The 26,323-nt window shown below is 33.1% G+C and overlaps 3 protein-coding genes and 1 pseudogene across 3 annotated transcripts; 1 reads left to right on the top strand and 3 right to left on the bottom strand.

Moving 5' to 3' along the window:
- Positions 1 to 481: 481 nt before the first annotated feature.
- On the bottom strand, positions 482 to 2,298 carry LOC100784565 (uncharacterized). The gene is made up of 2 exons (NM_001254293.3): positions 1,433 to 2,298; positions 482 to 748 (listed from the first exon to the last, which is right to left on the bottom strand). Exons 1-2 carry the CDS (start codon positions 2,048 to 2,050, stop codon positions 665 to 667), a joined length of 702 nt encoding a protein of 233 aa, NP_001241222.1. The 5' UTR covers positions 2,051 to 2,298; the 3' UTR covers positions 482 to 664.
- Positions 2,299 to 6,588: 4,290 nt separating this feature from the next.
- LOC100803448 (uncharacterized) lies at positions 6,589 to 8,977 on the top strand. Its single transcript, XM_003538751.5, has one exon. It carries the CDS (start codon positions 6,944 to 6,946, stop codon positions 8,762 to 8,764), a length of 1,821 nt encoding a protein of 606 aa, XP_003538799.1. The 5' UTR covers positions 6,589 to 6,943; the 3' UTR covers positions 8,765 to 8,977.
- Positions 8,978 to 12,215: 3,238 nt separating this feature from the next.
- LOC100802916 (suppressor of RPS4-RLD 1-like) lies at positions 12,216 to 19,034 on the bottom strand (annotated as a pseudogene).
- Positions 19,035 to 21,682: 2,648 nt separating this feature from the next.
- Positions 21,683 to 23,458, bottom strand: LOC100780802 (probable esterase KAI2). Its single transcript, XM_003539261.5, has 2 exons — positions 22,793 to 23,458; positions 21,683 to 22,513 (listed from the first exon to the last, which is right to left on the bottom strand). Exons 1-2 carry the CDS (start codon positions 23,158 to 23,160, stop codon positions 22,063 to 22,065), a joined length of 819 nt encoding a protein of 272 aa, XP_003539309.1. The 5' UTR covers positions 23,161 to 23,458; the 3' UTR covers positions 21,683 to 22,062.
- Positions 23,459 to 26,323: the final 2,865 nt, after the last annotated feature.

Genomic DNA, 26,323 nt, shown 5'->3' with positions numbered 1-26,323 from the left:
AAACTTAAAAATTAAATATTTTTAGAAAAATGTATAATTTTAACTATTATTTAAATTATTTAACAATTAAATTATTGTTTTTATTTTTATTTTTATAAATATAAAAAATGAAGGTATAAAAAAAATTCTAACTCTCACATTGTAGATAGACGATACAAGTGAAAAGTCTTAATTATTACTAATACGATAAATAAGAATAATAAATTTAAATAATTAAATCACATTTGAGTGGTTAAGATTAAAGAACAAATACACGTGACCTTTTTAAAATAATTATGTGACATTGATAAAAAAAAAAAAAGAAGCATGTGACTTACTAATCAATTTTTAATTTTAGCCGAAGTCGTTAAACCTAGAAACTAGAATAGAAAGTTTACCAGAAACTCAAGTAGAATAATAATAAAAATAGAAAGGTATCGTAGTGTCGGTGCCTACCCTCTTCAAGCAATCCCAAGGTAAAACACAACACACACGAGGCAAGGGAGCAAGGAGTTCAAAAATAATAATAATACTATGTCAACAAACATCATCAATTATAAAATAATGAGAGATCGAAGAAAACAATGGTAATAAATTTAATTTTAGCCCCCGACAGGGCCCAAAAAAGACAATAAATGATACAATAATATTATGTAACAACAGCAATGAATCCTCAGCTTCTTCTCTAGAAGAACAAAACAAGGGTAGCCCAGCTCAAAGCTAAGCATCCTATCACCTTCTTCAGGCACCTGATGGTTTCAGCTCCACTCTGCAATATAGAAACCGTAGAAATTTCAGATCCCAGTATTCTTAATATATTGTATTCACACCATTAACATTTTACATATACTAGTAATTAACTTGCTGTGACACAGACATAATCAATAAACATCACGACCAAAGCATGATACATTCCAACCGCAACCGAACCCTTTGATTTTATTAACATTTCATGACTTTTGCTAATATCTTGTTGGATTACTTAGTCCATACTCCACACGGATTCTAAAAGAAGGATTTATAATTTGTTCTTTTCTTTTCCCTTCGATAAAAGAAGGGACAAATTAAAACTAACCAAATGAGCAAATCCACCTCAATAGTGACGCGTGGCCACTCAAGATATGAATTCCATGATGTTGAAGTCAACTAAAAAACCTCGACTGAAGTTAAAGTCAATTAAGCATATCAATGCCTTATGTCACTCTTCAGATCTGAGACTACACATCTTAAAATTTAGTAAATTGGAGATCTGGTCCAAATTGCACAAAATGTATAAAGAGGAAACTACACATCTTAAAATTTAGTATAATAAACTCTAATACTATCTTAAAGTTTAAATTTTGGTCTAACTAAACTCAAAAAGATTAGTTGATAAAATAAGAAGTGTCTCCTACTTGTTGTTATGATGATATGAGTAGTTAATGTGAGATCTTTAACAGAACACAAGGCGTACCTCGTCCTCAGATACAGCTGGACCAGGAGACGACGCATCCTGGCTTGATCCAGGAGCTCCTACCGGAGGAGCGGGAGGGCCAAGCAATGCCGGCGACGGTGCTGGTGCAGTGTGCTTCTTACTCTTCTTCGTCTTCTTCTTCGACTTGGGAGCGGGAGCGGGAACCTCAGCGCTGGGTGCTACCACGGGTGCCGGAGTTGTCGGTGCCAGTGCAGGGGGAGAGCTCACCGGAACAGGCGCTGGTGGAGAACTCACCGGAACTGGCGCTGGCGGCGAGCTCACTGGTGTCACAGCAGGAGGTGTAGCCGCAGGAGGAGTGGCCGCGGGAGGTGTGGCCACCGGAGGAGTGGTTGCTGGAGCTGGAGCAGCAGCTTTAGACGGAGGAGATGCTACCGTGGGAGACGAAACGGGAGGGGTTGCGGTTGCAGCATTGGGGGATGAAGCTGGAGGAGATGAAGTGGGAGAAGCAACTGGCGCAGGTGATTTTGGTTTAGGTTTAGAAGGGGCTGTGGCTGGGGATGCCGAGGAAGTGGTGGGAGCCGCCGCTGGAGACTGACCTCCGACGGCGGCGACGACAATGCCGATGATTGCGAGGCAGAGGAGGCTTCTGCGGTCCATTTTAGAAGTGAGAATAGAGTGAGAAGTGTAGCGGAAGATTTATAAACGGTGGGAGAAAGGTGTTGTTTGTAATTTGGTTCGCTTGGGCTGAGATGGGCCACCACTAGCCGTTGGATCAACGTATTTGGGGTTAGGGTTCAGAAGCTTCGCCTTTGAGTGGGGTCCCGCGTATTCCAGAACCAAACAAGAATTTTCCTGTTGCGTTACGATTCGCCCAGTCTGGAACGGGCCTATTAGCCGCGTGTGACATCTGAACGTTGATTAGAGCGGATACTAGCACAATGTATTATTCATTAGTCTAAGTGTGAAAACAAAAAACAGATCATGTTGTTGGTGGATATTTTTTATATTTAACTAAATAATAACAATGTATTATAGTTTTATTTTTTTCATACTTATTTTGTCTTTCTAATGTATCGTTCCGTAGAGAAAAAAAAAGATAGAATTACTAAGAAATATTTAAATTAAAATACTGTATGAAAGTGTGAGATTCTTGCTAAATTTTTAAAATTTTCCTTACATTTTCATTTCTTTCCTTAACCAAACAAGGCTTAAAGGTTTAAGTTTACTTAATTACATTTAAATGTTTTTTAATCACAAATACCCTTTACAAAATATAATTATATTCAACTATGAAATGACTAACATAAATAATGAAGATCTTAAATTGATAATATTGATTACTATGGAACTTAAACTCAAAATCATTATACATGATAAAATTATTGATATTTATAATAATTATTTTAAAATTATACCTAACGTAATTTTTAATTAACAATACATGAAAACTAATCATAAAAAAACTAATACTTGATAACCTAACACTAAAAAGTTAATTGCAGTAATCAAAGTTGAAAGTAACTACCTACATTTTAATTGTTAACATGGAGTTTTACATAGTTGCTAATTAGCGTCGCGAAGTTACATTATTAAAAGGACTTGATTTCTTGTTAATTTGAAATCATACTTGACACGTTTTAATAAATAAAAAAGTACAATACATAACTAACTAATAAACTATATTTATATTACCCAATAATCAAAATCCAATCCAATAATTTATGCAACACACGTTAAACGGCTTATAATATAACAACAATAGGTTCTCTGGTTGGTATATGGATGATGATGATGATGTATCTCTCCCATAGTAGCATATGGTACATGTGGTGGTATCACATATTGATATTGGTATTGGTGATACAACTGGGTTGTTGTGGTGGAGCCATGGAGGCATATCATTGTATAATGAACCAATCAGTGTAAGCCAGAAAGGATGTCCTGCAAATGCAATAATTGCCCGAGAGATTACAAGATGGAGCTGCTGATATTCATATTACCGACACAACTAGCCCCCACCGCCAACTAGTAAAAGATGAACACGTCTTCATCTTCATGCTTCAACCGTTCAAAGAGTTTTTAAAATCCTGTTAGTTCTTTATGAATATGTTGGGTCCTACGTTAAAATTTTAAAAACTTTTAATGTCCGTTTGACCAGTGAAATTAAACATGAATATATTTACATTTCAGATTAGTCTTTTCTAAATGTAAAAGAGGTACAAGAAAACATTGGCGGGGTGTAGGAAGAAACACCCCTGCTGATATAATAAGAGCATTACGGGCTTCAAGCCCATCTATGAATATTAAACGAGGAATTGGGTACCCTGACCTCGTCCCTGGGCATTTACTTTGTGCACTCCTCTACCTACTTCATGCACTTCCCTTTTTTGGATATCCCTAAACTTTTTCATATTAAATTTTTTTAGAATGTGTATTTTGCAATACACTTTAATCTGGAAATGTGTTCTGGAAGAAAAAAAAATTCAAAAAACACCGTTATAACATACGTATTCTAGAACACATTTTGAGATTTATAGGTCTATTATGGAATACCTATTCCATTAATGCACTTGTAATCTGGAAATGCATTCCAAAACACCTATTCTAGAAGAAGAAAATTCAAAAACACTATTCCAAAGTATGTATTTCGCAACACAATTCAGTATTTACAAATCTATTATAGAATACTTATTTTGTAATAAACTTGTAAATTTAGAATGTGTTCATACCTATTCAACAAAAAATCAAAAAATTATGTATTACAGAATAAGTGTTCCATGACATTCTAGATTGACAAGTGTATTACAGAATTGATAATAGACTTAAAAATCCCAAAGTTTGTTATGGAACACCCACAATCAGTACCCAACACCCAATTCACATAAGTTAAACATCCACACCAAAACCCAACTCCACAACAGACCAAAAAATGTCCATCACTTACCTTGTTGGCGTGGCGTGATTGAGGGTGTTGCAGCAGTTGCTGCATGGGAGTTTTTGACTGAGGGAAAGGGGGTCACCGATAGGCACGTGGGGGTGAGACATTTGGGAGAAGGAAGTGCTGAGATTCATTAAAAATAACTTTGTTTACACCATTAAAATGGAAAGTACAAAAAGCAGGTAGGAAAGAGTAGAAAGTAATCGTCTCGATGACCAAAACACAAATGAGGCGTGTGATAGAACAAAAATATGAAGAATGGGCTTTCCCTAACAGACTTGAGTTGGTTAAAATAAAATGCTTGAATGGGCTTTCCCCTAATATATATTTATGATGTGATATTTTGAGGTTTCAACAAAATTTGGTTGAAATTTAATTTTTCCCTTATTAACAATGTTCACAATTTGGGTTATGTAATTATCGGACGTTCATGAAGCCTCACAGAATTTAAATATAGTATACTGTTTGAGTTTGCACTGTTCCTTCAAATATTTAACACAAAATAAAATATAAATTAACTTTTTTTATAGATTACAGATATTTTTCATTGAAAAAGACAATTATATTCAAATTGAATTACATCACTGTAAACAATATTTTTTTAAAAATATAAATTAATTAATGATTTATATAGTCTGCACCAGCACTTCGATCGAACACTAAACAACGTCCTTTTTAATTCACTTATATAAATTGATTTAAACGACTGAGATTGATGCCATTTCTAACAAGTATCAAATACCTGTTGCCTTACAAGAGAATGATCGAAAATCAAACAAAAATTCTCTCTTTAGCACGCCACTCAAGTATTAATCCTCCAGGAAACTTTTGAATTAAGTTAAATCTGAAAATGGGGATTTTCTAGAAACCCGTAGAGCTGGCAGTGTTTTAGATCACGTGCCCACAAATCTATGTTGTGCACGCCTAGCAATAAAATCAAACTCAACTTGGACATCCTTCTTCTTCATCATCATTATTCCCTATGTTGAAGGGGAGAAGGAATATTTTTTTATGTTGATTTTCTACGAGATTCCTTTCTACGAACATTATGTGTTTTTTTTTCTGTAGTTTTTTTTTATAAATTTTAACAGCATTTTAAGCTAATATTTATGAAAGATATACAAAAATTTCACATAATTTTATCCTATGAAAAAACATCAAAATATGGAAAAATTCATTTCATTTTCGTGGACAAATGCCAATCAACGAACTTGTGTCGTGGTACTTTTTCAACACCCCTTACTCCCATAGTTAAGAGATGTTTCAAATAGAGTTTGTTTGATTTAAGTTAATGTTCTATTCAGCTAGGCTAATGTAACTTAATTTAAGATTTCAAAGCCCTAGCATAGCATTTATAGATTATGTCTTCGGTAGCCGCATTTTCTTGAGACCACCCCGCTTGTACTTGCATGTGCATTATATATCGGAGTTGGTCACTTTTTGAGTTGGAAAAGGAATGACTCCATCATACATTCAGCAGGGGAGTTTGAATACATTAAGGATATTGATTGGCTTCTTATGGAGGGGACCAGACTGATAAACTCTTATGCTTAATTCCCAAGAGATCTTTCTCCCTCAATTCTCTTTTCCTTTTCAAATCAATGTTTATTTTTCCACTTTTCTTATAGCCATTTTATTTTTGGCAACACATTTCAAAGTGACTGCTAATTTTGTCTATTGCATATGTTAGAAATGTATTCGTGGTCCATCCCCCATTTTAAGTCAACAGGTAATTAAAGAACTAAAGAAGGTTTAGCTAATCGATCTGTTTTGTATTTATTTGTTCATTAACCGTTTATTGGCTCAGCCCAATACTATTTACTTTAGAATTTTTACTTCATAGTGATTATTTCTTTCCTTTTTACGCAACTGTAGCACACATTTAGCATACCGATCAATTTTCTGTGGAAATATACATATGTTTGCACTTGGTCTAGCTTGTTCTAGAAGCCCTTGCCCTTATCACAGGTAAAATAATATTTATGAAATGTGTTTCTAAATAAATTAAAGTAATTTTTTTAATTATTTTAAGACTTGTTATTTGATGCTAACTAATTTTTCTTTCATCAGATTGACACATAATTTTCGAATAAAGTGATCTTCCGCTGTGACTCTATATATATATGCTCAAACTAAAGATGGAACATAATCATAGTGTAGTTTTGTTATTATTAACCTAGGGCCGTCACTTTTTCTAATTATATTTATCTCTTCAATAGTTAAATTACATGATTAATTCCAACAAGAAAAGTTTTTGACGAAAAGTTTTGGTACTAAAATAGCAATACTGAGAACAAAATAGTGAAAATACCGTTATGTTTTCTTCAACTTCCCATACATCTTCGAACATTTTGAAGCAATCATGCTTCCCATGTATTAAAACACAAAGCCGTTTAGGGAGAGGGTGGCGCATATGATACTCACTCACTGTGTGTACTGTGTTACATGTGCACCACAGCTTATTATCGTGTCACGAGCAGCAAGGTGCGCCACAACCAACCTCCAACCAATATATAATTAATCCTTGGATTCGATGTGCATGTCACTTTCACAAAACCAAACCAAAGCCTATCCTAAAACACTTCCATTTTCTTTCCACAGATTAACACCTTATGGAGTACCAACTCCCACAAAATCCACCCACCAACACCAAAACTCATAAGTCGACACCTCCTATTCCAACATACACTAACAACTACTGCTCTTGCTTCTTCTGCATCATCATGTCTGAAACAGTTCCTCCCCTCAGAAGAGCGAAAATCGCTCGCTACTTCAAACAAATGCCTCTCACAGACGACCAAGAACACATCCTCGCGTTAAGTGGCCTCTGGAAAATCGCCATAACTAACCCCAATGATCCAGAGTTTCCTTCCCTTGGTATCTTCAGATGCATGGCCAAACTGATTCAAAAAGGAGTGAATCACAAAGATTGGCTTCTTAGGGGTCAGAACATGTATATCCCTTATTATGCAGCGCATATCATTGGTTCTTACACCATGAACAAAGCCAAGTTCGCTGATAAAGCTGTTAAGTTCAACGTGGTTCCGCCGCTGATGGAGCTTCTCCGTGGCAAGATTAGTTGGGTTGAGCAAAGAGTTGCACTTCGCGCACTGGGTCATTTGGCCAGCCATGAAGCAACTTTTGAAGCCGTTTCGGAACACGAAGCTGAAGTGGTAGAAGCAGCCATTAAAATAGCTTCCACGTGCCTAAAAGAGGTGTTTGAAAAGTTCGTTGTGTTGAAGGAATCGGAGAGATTGGAGTACCACAGAAACTTGCTCACAAGAGGGCATGCAGACTTGGAATTAGAGAACAGAAAAGCAGAAGAATGGGCCAGCCAGCTCCAGTGTTGGTCTCTCTACCTCCTTGATTGCTTTGCATGTAGAGAAAGATCTATGGGACTAATCTGCAAAAAGAAATTCTTGAAGGACTTGTGTGGAATGTGGGGTGGTTTAGCAAACCCAACATCACCTTCTGGAATAGGACTTCTCAGTACTCTGTGTGGCACCCAAATAGGGAGAGAAAGTGTTGCAGATTTGGAAGAAGTTGTAGTGAATCTTTGTAATGTGTCAAGATCCTCAGATGATAGGCAACACATGGCAATCGATAGTCTCTTGCAACTTCTCAGAGATCCAGTTACAAGATATAAAGTAATAGACACCACTGTTCCAGTTCTTGCTGATTTGGTTGAGCTAAGAAGTTTGGGAGGGAAACCCAACGTTGGACAAGAAATCATGCAAACTCTCTTACAGGATTACCACAAAGTCAAGTTTGGTGAGCTGAAGTTGAAGAGTGAAAAAACCAAGAGAGCATTAGAAGAGTTATGGGACTTGAAGGTGGAAAGGGTCAAAAAACAAAGCCTAATGAGTGAGCAAGAAATAAGAGAAAAAGAAGTGTTGGCAGGTATTTTGAAACAAGAAGGGAATCGTGAATTTGGGTCAAGGGAGATTGAAAAGGCTGTGGTGAAGTACACAGAGGCTTTGGATTTGTGTCCATTAAAGTCTAAGAAAGAGAGAATAGTGCTTCATAGCAATAGAGCTCAGTGTCACTTGCTTCTTAGAGATCCAGAAGCTGCACTTAGTGATACAACTCGAGCACTGTGTCTATCGAGTGTGGCGAGAACTGCGTGTCTTCATAGCAAGAGTTTGTGGAGAAGATCACAGGCTTATGACATGAAGGGGCTCGCCAAGGAGAGTTTGATGGATTGCTTAATGTTCATTAGCAATCGATTTGGGTCTTCTACACAGAGAAAGGGATTCAAGATCCCACACTACGCAGCACGAATGGTTAACAAACAGATGAACGCCACGTGGCTCTTTGCTTCAGCCAAGTCGAGTTGGAAAAAAGTTGCTCGCGAAGAAGTGAAAGAATTTATGGTCCAAAATAAAATTGATTCTCTCAGGTTGAGGAAGAAAACGAGGAGGAGAACATCGTAATTAAGGTTGAGTCGTTGTAGAAGGGTGTTGTTTGGTGTCTGGAAAAATTGTCTTGTGTTGTTTCCCGTGTTGTGGGATAGTGATATGGTATGTAAAAGCTCATGCATGGTACTGTTGAATAGTTATTGTACCGGCGAGGGGTAGGTATTCGGTACACTTGTTAGACGGACATACATGATTACATACTTAATATGGTTATTTATTTAGGAAAAATAAGCATTTCACAGTTAGAGCCTTAGAGGATATATATACATGTATCCGTAACAAAAAAAAAAGAGATTTTTCTTTCTTCACTTGTTTTTTCTTACATTTCCTTTATATCATCTCTTTTTCATATATATCATGTTTATATGTCTGACTTTTTCTTATGTTGTTTTCTCTTTTTCTTTCCATCTTTCTATCTTTTCTTTTCATAGCCTATTTCACACTGCATATAAGAGAATATGGGGGAAAACATTTCCTAAAAGGAGATAAGAGAAAAAGGAGAAGCCGTAAATATTATAATGTGTTGTAAAAATTAGAAGAAAATATGTAATTAATTTGACACGTGTAATAATACTCTCCTCAAGGATGTATATATTCATCTCATACAACGTATTTTTAATAATGCAAAAATTTCTTATGATACGATAGATAGTTTTGAGAAGATCGAACGCATGATAGAGTATTGAAAAAATATAATTTATTGTCAAAAGTGGAGGACGACGAAGAGAAGAGTTAAATTATATAAGTTAGATGAGAGAATTAGGAAAGTAATGGTATATAATAATAGGTAATGACCAAGTAAAACCACCAATACTTATGCGGTTACACCACCAGCTTTCATGCTGAGTTAGTTGTTATCTGTCAAGGCTTTGCAGTTGGCGTGAAACCATGGTATTAGGCTTCTCATTTGCGAGACGGACTCTCAACTTGCAGTGGACTTGACTCACTTGAGCATAGCTGGAGTTAATCCTTTTCATATTTATGCTCCCTTAGTTAACTATTATTCGTAGTTTAGTTTCTGGGGAGTGGCATGGAGACTTTCTGTTCAACATACCTTAGAGGACAATAGTTGTGCGAATCTCTTGACTAAGACAGGATCCTCTTCTCTTATAAAGTTAGAAATCTTGGATGAGTGTCCTTCCTCTCTTAATCTGATGCTTTTGTCCGATGTTTGTAGCACTCTCCATGTTAATTAGGCCTAGGGCTTTTATGTCTTGTCTTTAATTTCTGAATGATAAAAAATTTAGGTGATGCAATAACTAAGTTATGCTATATCATTATTTTTTACACCACACATAAGAGATACGGTATAAAAAGTTTAAAAGTTATATACTGATCCCGTGTAACAGTTTTATATAATTAATTAATCATTCATAAATTAATAAATTATTATTGATATGATTTTTAAGATAATTATTATAAAAATCAATAAATTTATATTATGATAATTTATGATTTTACAATAATATAAAAATATTTTACACAATTAATACATAACCTATTTTTTATCATTAAAAACTTTAAACTCAATTTATCAACAATGTAGTTTAAATAAATCTTCTTAGTTCTGACTGAGGATGATAAAATAAGTCAATTCTTCCTAATCCATTTACAACTTGCTTAAGTAGGGGTGACTTTAAGAAAAAAAAAGTACCAAAAATTAAACTCACTTGTTTAATAGTATGTTGGCAAGTTGGCTTACCAAATAAATAAAATAACTAATTAACTCATTAAACTTAACTCATTTCCTCATCTTATACTGACACTATTGTAAGAAACAAAATTAAAAGCAAAATTAACAAGTAACTTATTATTGGCTACTTATTACTACTAGATCCATTCTTAATATCTTTAAATTATGTGATTGTATCATATAATATTATCAATTATTTAACTTTTAAGTATTCAAATTTTTCCAAGGAGTTTTTAAATATAATATTCTTATAATAGAATTATACTTTACCCTTTCTTATAGTTTTAACACCTAAAAAGTTATGTTTTTTCCCTCTTGTCTTTCATGTATAATCTTTCAATAGTGTCTTGTAAAAATATATATGCTTTTAAGATATATATAATATTTCACAATAAAATAAAACTTCACAAATTATAGTACTCGTATAAACATGTCAAGAAGAGTTACTATAATATGCAGATTCCAAAACATAGGAGTAAAATATTCTCTTACTCTAATATTTCTTTTGTTTTCCAAAAATGATTCATATTACACGTGTTACTCTAAGAAAGCTTGTGGTCCGTAGAACACAACAATAATAAACCATTTCATGTCTTGCGAGTACTTATGAACTAAAAATTTATATTCATATGGCCAAAAGTCACAATTTTCTGACTTAAAAAGAGAAGCAAACATTTTCAAGATATTTATACCAAATAATTTCTCCATTAATTTCATTTGTATTCTTTTTTATTTAATCTCTTTATAACACGGCTTTTATTATTTAACCTAAAAAGAATTAAATGTTTAAAGAAACTAGATGAGTTCATAATATTTTGATGACTAAAAAGCGAACAAACATTACACCTAAAGAAAAAAAAAATGAATGTTTAGTATAACTATTTAATAAAAAAACGTTTAAACTAATCAGTAAGTCACAAAACAAATGAATGTTTAAGTATAATTATTTAATAAAAAATAAATCAATTAGTAGATCTTCAAATTATCTTAGAATTTTTAATTAAGCTCCTAAACTAACAAAAAGTATTTTGTTTACATGCTATAAATTTTAGGGACTCGATTATAATTTTTTTTTTACAAATGTAGTTGTAATAAAAGCATGTAACAATTAGGTCTTTTTTTATCTTGTAAACTTTTTATACTTGAGTCCCTAAAAAATTTTAAATAGTTATAAATTGTCATTTTCTGTCAGTCTCAAGCCGCTATAAATTATTACAATAAAACATATAAAATCAATGACTAAATTATATATATTTTTAGTTTAGAGACCAAATTAAAAATTCTCAAATAATTTAGAAACCTACTTATTAATTTAACAAAAAAAATACATATCTTACAACTAAATGAGAAACTTATACAGTAATTCTTTTTTCAAGAAAACAATAAGAGAATTGGCCTAGGACTTTTCGATGGATTTTCTTTTTTTGCTTGGCTAAATAGATAACCCCACCCCCACAATGGAAAAAGCTCAGTTATAATCGACCTTATGACTTTTACAGCTAATCATCTACTTGCGCCTATTCCCTTTCAAAACCATTGCCGGATATTCTGGAGTAAGACGTTTTCCTAAAAAAATTATTGCAGGATCTCTCGCGAAATCTAAAGATTTTTTTATCATTAAAATTGGATTTTTGCACCTAATCCTACATAAAATAATGATATTCAGGTCGAAACATCTGCACAGTGAATGCGCACCGAACCATGACGTACCATTAACGACAAATCAGGAAATGAAGTTTTGATTGGGAGTGTTTAAAAATGCTAAGAATAATGTAATACCCCATTCACACTTGAACAATTTAATAACGAAAATACAAACAAACGGTATTCGTCTCTCAACTGTTTTCTTTTATGGGGCGGGGCAGAGACAAAGTAGTGGTGGTTATTGGAATAGGGGAAAAGATAAATGATAATTTCATCATCCAACGCCTAAAGTTACAACACTGTACAATGGCTATCATATATTATTACAATTTATAAAGCCTGCATACAGATTAAGCCTCCATAGGAAGATCAATAAGTAAATGTCAAAGCTTTTACGGTTCTGCTGCATTTTCCGCAGGTTATGATTTATGAAAGACCAGCAGCAATATAGTTATTAGGTGAACATACAGAAACCTACAAAAGCAGATAGTACATCGTATTTGCTTTAGCAGAGACATTGAATTGAACCACTCTGTTGTATTGGGTAATTAATTATAAACACTACAGTAAAAGACCAGAAATTAAAAAAAAACAAACAGAAATTGAAAATAACTTAGCCATTGACTAACCTGGTCATTATTCCAAGGAGTTCAATCATTAGAAAAGCTCAAGGCAGCAACAACCGACCCTGTTGTTGCAAAAGTCGATGCAACATCATGATACTCTTTCCATGAGGTTGTTACTTTCAGAGATGGGTATAGCCAACTTTTGACAGAATCCCCCAAGCAATTTGGATCCAAGTTCAAAATGGATTCCCATCAACCTGAAAACCTTGTGGGATGCTTCCTGTGAACTCCATATTAGCAGCAAGTAACAAACCCAGCATGACAACAAATCCGACTACAGCAGATCCTCGGGACAGTAGCATGAAGTTATACCTGAAAAACAGTGAGATAGATTTACAGAATGACGATTTCAAATGCTTCCAGATGCTAGATAATTTACGTATTTTGATAATGCCATATCAGTAATGTGTCATCCTTAAAATTGCATCTCTCACATTTTCAAGCACGTCAAAATCAGTAGACCCATAATTTTGACCACAGTAAGCATTGCAGAGAGCCTGACAGATTAACAATATCAAGATGGATACAAGGTAAATTGCCACAATTCATCAAGCAACTTGAAAAATAAATACATATGAAACTTAAAAAAATGAAATATACTCAGTAAATTTCTAGACAATTCCAATGAAAGCATCAACCATTGTTTAATGATAAAAGGGACATAGGATCATTGGTAAAGACTAAAACACGCGTTCTTTTCAGAAGCAAGCCACACATAAAGTAGCCCCACGGGATCATATATATCGGTGAAAAAAATATAATCGAAGTTATTTGGTAAAACAATAACGTACTTCCCATGCCATTGGCATTTCTGCATCATAATCCTCCCATCTAGCAGGTGTACAAGGTGTTCTAATTGCAAAGTCAAAACCAAGCTCCCCCTGGAAAAAAAAAAACATCAATTTCTGCAATAAAATATACAGGTATGAACAGTTAAGCAACAAAAGAAAGGGAAATGGGGAACAAAATTTTCACTGTATCAAGCTTACATTTTTACAAGTGTTATCCTTGTCCCCTCAAGTTGTTTCCTGAAACATTAACATCCAGAAATAAGTATTTGTAAACATTATATGTTCCCCAAGCACCATTTGCACTACACACACATACCCTTCAAATGCAGTACTGTTGCACCAAGTAGATGACCAGAAATCCTCACCGACCACATTATAAAGATCAGAGACAGAATTGGCATGAATGACCTGCACATCAAATATTGAAGTCTCCAATTTCATAAAAGCACGAACTACTGAAATATTATTATTCAAACTATGTTAAAGAAAAAAAAAAAGAGTAACATCAAAACATGTAACATCCACCTTAGACCATTATTAAGAATTGGCAACAATCACCGGCAAGAGAGTCAGGAAGCATTTATTCATCAAAAATTAACTAATATTTAGAAATCCTTTAGCTTTAACAATATAGAAGGGAAGTCATATTCTATCAGTTAATTAAGAAAATGAAACCAACTAAAAATTTCAGATTACATGGTTCATAGTTTTTAGAGATGTAAAAATCATTTATGTTTTGAACAAACAACTTAAGATGTAAAAATCATTACTAATGTGAGCAAAGTAAAAGTTTTCCAAAGCTACACCAGTTGGGTTACAAGTCATGGTGGAGGCCTCTTGCATAGTAAATAAAGCAACAACAAACAAGCACCAGATGTAATTCAACAATACACAAACCACCTCTTCTAATTTCCCATCTTTGAAAAGACAAATGATCTGATCTGTCTTGCTGTAGACATATGATTTCTCTTTTATGACAGTCTTTGCAATATCTAATGTTCTGTGATGTTTAAAAAGAATGAGCATTCCAGAGCTACTGCCAACCAAAATTTACAAATAATGCCCCTAAAAAGATCACATTTCAATCAACATAGTTGACATGGAAAACAGCAAGTAATCCTAGTTATTCCTCCATGAACACTCCGAAGTTCCTGAAGCAGTATTCTCAAAAAATTTTACTCCCTGAAAGGTTTCATCATATTTCGGTGCTCTAACACCAAATTTTCTTCTATAACTGCTTGTAAGTTGTAAGTGTGCCACTATATCTCAGTGTTTTCATTACTTGCATTCATGGGCCCAATCATCAAGACTATTGAAAGCTTGCAAGCTACAGTTGTGTCAAATAAATATTTAATCTCCAACTATTAGGCAGTTGTGGTTGTTAAGAAGTATCTATGCTCTCCCATTGCATGGAACAATAGGCCGCACAAATGATAAGCTCTGGCAAACCTAACATCAAAACTCAAGTAATCAGCCTCAGCCCTCAGATACAGAGCAAAGGGCACAAAGTACATCAAACATGATAAACCAGTTACCAGCCAACAATTGTAATGGGAGTGATGCCATTTCATTAACAACAATTACCTCCCATCAATTTGCAGCATCTGATTTAGACATTCCTGAGCTTTGTTGGCTTTGATAAATCTTGACAGAACTGCCAAAACCCTCATGTTCATAAAACTAACAACCAAAATTATGTTAAATAGAAGCTTTAAGCATAACTGAAAATAAAAGGCCAAAAAATGTGTTTCATACTTAACATCTTATTAGCTATAAACCAAAGATTGATAAATCCTAATTAATTGCCAACGTCACACATTAAGAATAAAGCTAGCAACAAAATCATCTAACAGAACAGCTATAAGCCTATAACTTGAAATAATAGCCATGAATGATGTAACCTACTTCGTAGAATTAAGCCTATAAGTTACTAAAGGAAAAATATAAATGTAAATTAAGTTACTAAGCTGACATGAAATGGAAACTTTAATTCAAGTTAAATGAGTAAATTATAATACATGCAGAGAGAAATGGCACGGATGAAAGTAGTGAGGAAAGATATGATTAGAGACCAGAGAGCATGCAAGTATACAACTGATCACATTTCAAACCAGAAAATAATATCCATACAGATGATTCAGGATTTTCAGAATCAAGCTTCCAGCTAACAATTAACAGAGCCAACAACTATCAGTATAATAAGGTTGATACTTGATAGATACCTGAGTCAGGTGTTCCCATGCTTCAAGAAAATTTCTATCAATTTGAAGTGATTTCAGATGTGCTTCCTCAGATTTCTTATATTCACCAATTGAAGATAATGCTAAACCTTGTAAAAGACAATGTTTGATCAGATAAATAATGAAGATATATTTTCATGTGAAAGACAAGAAAACCAACATAAAGGTTCATAGTCAATGAGGATTCAAAGGTTAAGACTCAGGACCCACCAAACATGTATAGGCAGACTCATTATCCCTGCCTAGCTGCACACATGCTGAAAGGTCTTCAACTGCAGCATCAAACTCTTTAAATTTGAAATTGGCAATTCCTGCATTGAATGTTACAAAATCATACATTAGACATATATAAGTAGCTACTATCTACAAAAAGAAAATAATTAGATCAACATTATCACCATGACAATTTTTAATCAAACTTCAACTTGAAATTAACAGTGAGGTCGTAAACAAAATACAGGATACAGGATAGTATTATTATTCCAGCATAAAACTATAAACTCGTTTCACATAAAACTAATCAAGTCCCTCTGTCTAGACTTATAGGAGCTACCACAAGATAAATGCATTTACCCATCATAATAAAAGGATGCATAATTAATTATTCCAGCATCAATCAGTAAGCCAAATAAAAAAATGAAAAAGACTGTGTCAGACAAGATACCTCTTTCGTGTAAAATATCTGCTGAGTTAGATTCAAATTCTAATGCCTTAGTCAAATCTTCAATAGCCTGAGATATCAGGAAGCAGTTGCCAATGTCACGTTATGAATTGTTATTTGTGCAAGAAAGTCATATACAACAAAAGTGACTCAAGTGAGGCATCACGAGTCACTGAAAATTTCAATCACTTTTTTTTCAATGGAACATACAATAAGATAACAGTGCAATAACATGAAACCACGTAACTCTTGACAGCTGCATCAGTTCTGTTTAACAATAAAATAATTAACCCAAGTGTTAATGCCCAAAGCCAAACCATATCAAGTTTCATGCCTCAGTTAAAATAAGGCAATTCAAACATAAGTAAAAACCAAATTTCAAACCTTTTTCATTTTCTGTGACAGAATACGTCCATTTCATTTAGAGTGTGTATGTATGTCAATGGACCATACCTAAGATGAAAAATAGCCAATTTTCAAACAACAAACATAAAATTTCAAACAGCAAAGAGATTCAGGTAAACTTTAAAATGTTATAAAGATACTAAAATAGAGTAAGCCACCCTCACCTCCACAAACTCCCCCCAAGGCTGCCCGTGCCTGACCTCTCCTCTTCCATGCCTCACCAGCTGATGGATTAAATTCTATAGCCTAAGAAATACAATGTTGACTACTTATAAACAGAGGAGATACCCATATCTCTATGTACTTTCAGATAGTGTTTATTCAAATTCGAATACCTTTGAAAAATCAGCCATAGCAGCATCAAGTTCTCTCTTGAATGCATAAGCAGTCCCTCTTCCAATCAGTGCTTCGGGATATGCAGGATCCTCTTTCAGTATCTGAGTAAATGACAGAGACACGACCACAGTTTGTCATTTGATGATAGAGAAAGAGGTGGATAAGATAACAGGTAGATATCATAAAAGGAAACGTCACAAGTATCACTAACAAGTAAATAAAAGGAAACACCCCAAATATCACTAGGGAGGAGACCATTGCAGCTGATCAAAAATGGATATGGCGTGAGCATATTTCCCTTCATTAACCTGCAAAGTAATCATAACATCAAATATGCTATCAAACAAATAAATACACCAACACAGCAGTTGTGCAAACAAACCTCTGCTATTCCCTGTGAGAGCTGAAAATCTACACTTACAGACTTAGTCTTTGAAATCCGAGCAACAAATTTTTCCTTGCTTCACCAATTTTTTCATGGGGAATATTAAACATACGACTTGGCTTTCTAAGAATTTCAGCAACATCAAGTGAGTCACTACTAGACTCGCCACTACTTTATCTTTATCCCGTGATTCTGAAGTGTCACTTAAGTTATTACATGATTCAGAATTATAACTCAGTTTATCAATAACGTCAGTGCTTCCATTCACTTGGCCATCAGATTTATTAGACTCCCTATCTTCACTATTTAATTCATTTCGCAAGTCAAAATTATCAGCAGACTTCAGCAAGATCAAAGATTTATCACTTGTATTGTCACATAATTCATCTTGAGGACTCAAACTATCTTGATTCTTACAAATTTCAGTCAAGTTCCCATTACTCATAGAATCGGATTCAGATTGTGGAACGGGCGACCCATTGGTTTCATAGAATGCATTGTTGGGCGTTGTTTTATTGTTGTCAAAAGCTCTTCGAGCTCTAGCAACAGCTTCAAATCTGCAGACTGTTGCTGCGCGTGTTCATAACCTTGCTCCCATACTGACAGAGCATCTATTTTCCTTCCCAATGCAGAAAGCGCGTGACCTAAAACACAAGACATTCCTCTCTTTGACTCTTTCCATAGTAAAACTTAAACAAAACGGTCGTGTGGTGATAATAATAATCCATAAAACGAACGAATAAATGATAAATCCATCAAAATAAAAAACTCCAAGTGCCAACACGGTTCTTAACTTTCTACTCATCAACCAGTAACTACCTCTGTTTTTCTTAAAAGAACTTAAATCCCACTTCCCAGGGTACAAAAAAGTTAAAAAGAAGCATCAAGCGTTGGATGAATTTAACAAGCAAGAGACCTTTGAGAATGTAGGCTTGAAGTCGCGAGGGGTCAAGCTGAAGCGCTTTGTCGCAATCCTTAATTACGTGCTTGTGCAGCTCCAATTGGCTGTAACAGAAGGCTCTATTACTGAAAGCAAGCATTGAACATCACATTACCATTCACGAGAGAGAATTATTAATCGCAATGAAAAAGAAACGGAATCGGAAAGGAATGGAAGTACGAAGAAGTGTGTTATGTGTGCGAACCAGATGTCTTTGATTGCACCAGACTGAGAAACGAACGAATCGAAGACCCTGGCTAGCTCGGCTCGCTGGGAGGTAGCAGGAGCCATGGCTCAACAACAGAAGCGAGGCGCACAGATCAGAGAGAATGTGTGTGTTGTTTCTGCTTTCGGAGTTTCAACGAGGTCGCGACCAAAAAGAAATTTGCGGGTGGAGAATGGAGTTGCAGAGCGAGGGTAAAATGGGAAAAGCGAATGTTTGGAAATTAGGAGGAAGAAGGTGGAAGAAAAAAAAGGATAAACTACTAATTTTGTCCCCTAATTTTTTTTAAGTTTAATTTGATGTTTTAATTTTTAAATAATTTAATTTGATTGTTATATAATTTTTAAAATCGAACGTCAAAAAAAAAATCGATTTAATTATGTTCAAATTGAAACTAATGGCCTCATCACATTATAAACACGCGTGTGGCTTTTATACTTTCTTGGCTAGGTTTGGGTTTGGCCCTATGGGGATAATAATAATATAAAAAAAAATCTATTTTTGGATGCTTTGATTTATTTTTTTTGTTTATTTACGTGGTTTCTTTTTCCATTCATTTATCAAAATATCAAAGATAATACAAAATATAAAAGCAAAGTAATAAAATGTATAAGTTTTTAATAAAAAAAATTTAGAAAATATTCAAAGAAGAGAAATGTTTGTATACCTCTTTTTTTGAGAGAGATGTTAGTGTGGACCTCTTGTACGTATTCGATAGTTCTTAATAAATTTTAAATAATATTTTAATAATGATAAAGAAATAAAAAATATGTTGCTAATACTCTTAATATTTGAATTTGAAGAGTATTAGCAACACATTTTCTTGGCCATAATAATAATTAATAGTTACCATGTAGGTGTTAAATTTAAAAAATAACAAAAAGGAAGAAGTACCAAGAGTTCCGAGTCCTGAACTCCTGATTCATTTCTTGGCCATAGAACTCCACCGCAATGCTAACGATAAGAAAGGGATAGAGTATTGAGGGAGCAAAGAATAAGAGGATCGGAGGAAATATTTTGTTAATGTCAACTTTCCAATCTTTCACTCAACTATTTTACAATATAATCAGTAAGCACGTCAGTTTGAACCGTATACGAAATTTAGGTTTTTTTTTTTCACTTCATGTCCATCATCAATACTCTGCATCCATTTCATACATCGACGAGGCAAAGAAGGATCAGAGCATGGCGACGCTGAGAATAGATCAAGCTAAATTCTGATGGATCCCACCCGTCGGGCTCATAAGAATAGATCCCAACCCAAAATAATTTGGACCATCAAGGGTTCAATGAAATTCAATCACATACAATTATACTTTGAAAAAAAAATATATGTATACTCATTTCATCTCTTTGGTTTGACATTTAAGATTTTGATACAAGAAATAAAAAATATAACCAATATTTAGATTTAATAGGAATTATTGTACAATTTTTCATTACTTTTGTTATTTTTTTACTCCACTATAAATATTTAAGAATATAATAAAAATATAATATTTTATTAATATCCTAAAATAACAATTAAAATGGGATTTTTTTTTTTTACTAAAACTTTAAATAAAATGAACCAAGGAAATAAAAAAAAGTATCTGGATAGAATTAATTAGTGAAAAATTGTTAATTCTTGGAGACCACAATTCTCTCCTTTTTTTCATTAAGGTAAAACACTATTCAAGTTTGAAAAGTGCAGGGTGTTATTACATTAATTCTTAAAGTTGAGAAAATTTAAAATAAGTCTTTAAAGATGTTAGTTATTTGCAGTAAAAAAATGCTTATTTAATTTAAGTTTCTAAATTTCACTATTTATCATCATCACTTCGACTCTTAAAACATATTAAATTTTCCTATAAAAAAACATTAATATTAGTTTGCAATACTGACATTTATGCTAAAATAACAAATAATGTATTGTTGTGGTAGAAGCGTGAATTGTAAAAGCTTGTTATATATAGGCCATCAAAATATCAAGTCACCGGACCATTGAAATTAAATCCCAGTTTTCTTGTCATTTTCAACACTTCATAATCATCGTTTGTCAATAAGTTAGTGGGGCTTAGCTCTAGAAAACTCGCTTTGATCCCATAAATGAAGTCATTAATTCCTTTGACGTTAGAAAATTATTTAACTTTATATTTTAATAAAAAAATATTTGTTCTAATTTAAATTTATATTAAAATTAATTTAGACAAATATTTTAATTATGTTCAACAGTTTAATTTTTTAAAATAAAATAAAATTCTATCTAGTTGTAAAATACACGAACATTAAAAAGAGTTGCCCGCATAATGAACCATGCGGTTGCTGTGACCCAAATAGTCCAATGAAGCAATGACTAAAGTTGGTTGATGGTCATCGTAGGATCAAATAGTATCCACAAAAGTACTTCAATTTTAATAGCTAGCAGTTTACTATAAAAGAAAAATATTTTTTGACAAAAGGAAAAAACATCTGTGACAAATACATTAGAATAAGACAATATATCTTCTCTTAAGCTTTTCTTACCAAAAGTATAAAAAGAAAAAAGAAATATAGTTAACTAAGCTAGACATTTATGAACTAAGAACCCGTGTTTCACATGTAAGTATTATTTTATGTTAAAGTTTTGTAGGCCTCGTCTGTACACACACTTGTATGACTGATAAACTACCTGAACTGTATTCATAAAAATAATACTTTGTTTTTATTATTTGCTTTTTGGTTTATTTATTCCTCTATCCTACTTGTCTCCTTGTCTTTATATTTTTTTTCTTTCGAAAATCAAATAATTGTATATCACTTTGCCACGTCATTTTCAAGTTTTTGTTAATTAATTTCTTTGTTGATGATTTCCAATTTTTCCTTTTCTAGATCTTTTCCCCAAAAGAAAAAGTAACTCGATCAAAGTTCGTGTTTTCCAAAAACAAAGTTAATAAAACACACAGTACTAGCTCAATAACTATCTATTATCAAAGTCCATAAGAAAACTCAAGTGACAAAGTCCAAGATCAATTCTCAAAGCTTCCTTAGCTTGATTATCACAGCTACATAAATTTAAACGTCATTAATAATTGATAATACTAGTCCTACACAAGTTGTGTTTTTTCTAGTTGTTGGACCACTCCCCAATTTTCCAGTGAGAAATGTTCGCAACACAATGAGGGACATTGACATTTGATTCTCACTACAAGAGTCTTGGTACCTCTACGGTTTTACCACAAGTTCGAATACAACAAACACAGATAGAGAAACAGTTGAAGGGAACTTATTCCCCCCATTTCAGTTGTTATTTCACACTACGAATACAAAAAAAAAAAAAAAAAACACCCCACAAACACACACAGGGATAGATTCTCTTTTTCTAACGGAGTCACGTCACGTCTATATCTACTACCTTCTTGCCTCAATATCAAGTTGAATGTGTTTGAGCAGCACCGGAATAACGGTATCCGGCGAGCTTAACTGCGGCAAATGACCATCAGTTGCCATGACCTCCACGATGGACTCGGCACCAATGTGTTGGTGGAGGTACTCCGAGATCATCATCGGAACAGCCATGTCTTTCTCAGCTTGTATGATGTGGCAGGGGACAGAAACAAGGCTCAGAATCTGCCTCATGTCGCTTTGAAAAATGGTCCGTGACACAATCAGCGCTATGTCTGGCCGCATGTTGAACAACGTTCGACTAAACTCCTGCACTGCAACAGACTCCATGTCCCCACCCACAGCCAAAGGAGCAAACCCATAGCACCATGCTTTGTAATTCGCCGCCATTGCGTCGAATAATTGGTCTAGATCTTCCTGCTCAAATCCTCCATAGTATTCCACGTCGTTCAAATACCTTCCACAAATCAAAGAACAAATGCAATTGCAAGTCAATGAATTAAATAGTTATAACAATTCACGCACAGTTGAACCAACTGAATTACATTAATTGGAAATCATTTTTTGCTTAACAAAAGCCAAACTCAATATATTATAGTCACAAGAAATATTTTAATACATTGCTGACAAAATTGTTACTTTTGGCATCACAAAAAATTTAATAATAAATTTTTAAAAACTACACGTAAATTATTTTGTGGTGAGTAACGGCGGACAAAGTTAAATACTTAATTACCTGGGGGAAGCGCCAACCATGATGAGTTTGGTAAAGAGATCGGGGCGAGAAATAGAAGCAATAGCGCCAATCATTGCGGAAACAGAGTGGCCAACAAAAATGCAAGACTCAACTTGGAGCTCTTCTAAAATGGCAAGCAAATCAGAGGCATAACCTTCTAAGATCGAGTGGCGCTCAAAGTCGAAGTAGTCAGGGTTAGTGGTACCCGCGCCCATGTTGTCGTAGAGAATGACACGGAAATTGTCGACGAGATAAGGTACAAAGTGTTTCCACACAGACTGGTCCGTGCCAAATCCATGAGCCAGAACTATATATTCAGTGCCTGATCCCAAAATCTTCACGTTATGAGCTTCAGCTGCTATCCCCATTTTGTCACTCAGTTTTTCTCCTTCCTCTTTGTGTGCACTGCGAAATGCTTCTTCCTCTCTGTTTCTGTTTCACTTTTGCTTAGTTACCGACCACTGTATGAAAGCACGACTTTCAGGCTTACAGGCCCGCCCTATATATTTGGACTTCTATATAGCCACGAGGAGCAAGTAGCACCACACCTATGGATATATGTAATTTAATAATACTATAAATGCTCGACGGAGAATACAAATTGGGCAATTTCATTGGTCACCAAAAAGAGGATTCTGGATTTTTTGTTGTTCGCTAGATTGGAAGACAAGTGGATAATACTACATGTCCCAGAACTAAAAACTAGTACACCATGTCACCATCCCTGAATTTTTTTTTCAAGAAAAAAAAAGTTCACTATCCCTGACTCGGACTTCATAGAAAAGAAACAAGGAATGGAGAGAAAATTTATAATTTGAATTCAACAGAAATAAAAGAATTTTTTATTTAATTTTTAAAGGTGGATATTAAAGTTATTATAGTTTAACTCATAGTTTCTTATCTAGGTATGCGTGTTAAGCACTAATGAAAAAACTTCACTTATAATAATTTTACTCGTTCAAACAAAATTAATTTTAGTGGAAGAGATACATGTGAAAAATTAAATAAAAAGAAAATATTTTTTCTGTCCTTACTCTTCTTTATTAATTTTTTCCCTGTTATCCAAACATATGAGTAGTTGCATGTCCCAACTTCCACGGTGCGAATTAAAGGGAACTTGGCATTATCCTTGTTGCAAATTGATATGAAGATCATCGGCATCAAACTCTCACAGAGACTCGAGAGCAACTGGTCGAGCCCAACTAACAAAACATAGTTATCCACGATGGGGCCGTGACAGAGTCTTGATTTTGGTCCAGCTGATTGCGACCAAGGAGGAGAGAAGGGAAGACAAAATGACGAAATTGAAAACTAAGCAAGAAAATGTTTTTCTTATTTTATTTCAATTATTATAGGTGAAATGTTAATAAGAATAAGATATTTTTCAGATATTTGAGTTACTTTCTAAGTGAAATATTCATAAGAATATGATATTTTATTAAGATATTTTTCATTAGTACTTTTTAAACTGACTTTTTTTAGGTTGTTATCATGAAAAAGGATACATTTTACTTGAAAAAACATCAATTTTTTTATATAATTGAAAATATTATTTTTAGGGTGAAAATATGATTAATTAAAAATTATATAACTACGTTAAAAAGATTTAACCTAGAGACCACGGCATCTCGGTGCCGTGCCCATTCTTGGTCTTTGAGCCTGAGCTCCAGAGCTAGACATGAGCAGTACAGCACAACATGCATGTTTTTATCAGAAGAATAATGATATTTTGGTTCTAACTCTAACGCGAAAGTGCCCTGTTTTTTAGGTTACCTTTTAAAAATGATTTTTTCCGTAAGCTCAAAGTGTATATACCTTACAAAAAAATAAAAAAGACATGAAAAAAAATATTAAAAACAATAAATACAATAAATAATCGGATGAAAATAATTATAAGGTAAAGATAAAAAATTAAGGTGTGAAAAGATTAAGGTATTTTAAGTTTCTAATTAATAATTATCTACAGTAGAAAAATAATAATCATCGTTGCACTTTGTCCTTAAAGTTCACTTTAGCTACCTTCTTTAGAGAAGACAAATTCTCTTTAAGAATATCTAATTATCCTCCTCATCAAGGGTCTTTGAGGGAACTATTCAATGTAGAATGTTGAGATTGAGAAATTTTTTCCTACAAAACATTAATATTTTAGATCTATGATCAACAATTTATACTATGATACAAGATGAATCCATAAATTTTTTTAGTGGAAAAAAATAGTTTAGGATTAATTATGGTTATACTTTGGCAAAATTAGCTAAAAGCTAAAAAGTTAATCGGAAGCTGAAAGCTAAAAAGTTAACCTAATAAATTATTAGTATTCAATAAAATTAGCTCTTAAAATAATTAGAAATAGTAAAATGATTGAAAAATAATAAAGTCATGATTTATTTGAAAATGGTAAACAGAAAATTTAATAAATATATTAAGAATAAAAAAAAATATTTTAAAAAAATTAGAAACTAGCATTTTAAAAAATGTTAGAAGTTATTGAGAAATTATTAAAAAATATGTATTCATTGAACATACAAATGAGTTTTTTAGCTAGTAAAAAAACTAGAAATTAGTTAAAATGCTTTGTAAAGTATAATCTAAATTTTTTGGTTTTAAACTTTATGCAAATTTTACTTTTAGCAATTAAACAAGTGTTTTATTATTTTTGGTCTGTATAATTTCTCTAAATAATGATGTAATATTTATGGTAGTGTGTATAAAAGAAACAAGTCTGTATAAAAAAATCATATTAGTAGTTTATCGACTTGTCACATTATCAAAGATCACATATACTTTCTCTAATTGTAAGACTCTTTCAAGTAATTTATATTTCTTAAGAAAAATAATTAGTTTAGTTAATAATATTAAATTTATCAATTATGTGTATTATCATTTCAGAATTATCCTTTTTTATCTTTATTTACTTATTTGTTTCTTATTAATATTTGAAGAAAAAAAGTAAGGATATGTAAGGAACAAAATTAATGCATATAGAAATTTAAAAATGATCTTATAAAATAAAAAATAAATTTATAAAAATATTCTTATAATTAATGACAGAGGAAGTAATGTTTTTAGTAAATTATATTTTTAATCCCTTATAATCTTGTTTAACATCCTCAAATAACATGAACTAATGAGATATTAAAATCATAATTTATCAAAAAAATTGAGTGATTGTTCAATTCAAACTTTTTAATAATGTGACAAATTACAAGAGTATTAACATAATTAATTATGTCACCAATTAATGTTATTTAATGATGTGACAAGTTATAAGAGTATTAACATGATTAATTATGTCATTAATTAATGTTATGGCTGACAATAGGAACTAGAACCATTAAGATAAAAAAAATTATAGGGACCAAAAACATTGAAAATTGTTTAGGGACTACAAGTAAATTTTACAAAAAAAGTTTAAGAACAAAAACATAATTAATCAAATTGTTTGTAATAATTTTGTAAAAAAATATCATAAACTTTTACAAAATACATAATACATGATAAAATAAGTTTAAAATATTTAAACTTTTACAA

Source organism: Glycine max, chromosome 11 (assembly GCF_000004515.6).
Source record: "Glycine max cultivar Williams 82 chromosome 11, Glycine_max_v4.0, whole genome shotgun sequence".
NCBI lineage: Eukaryota > Viridiplantae > Streptophyta > Magnoliopsida > Fabales > Fabaceae > Glycine > Glycine max.
Note: the sequence above shows the minus strand (reverse complement) of the source record. Positions and strands in the feature narration are given on the sequence as shown.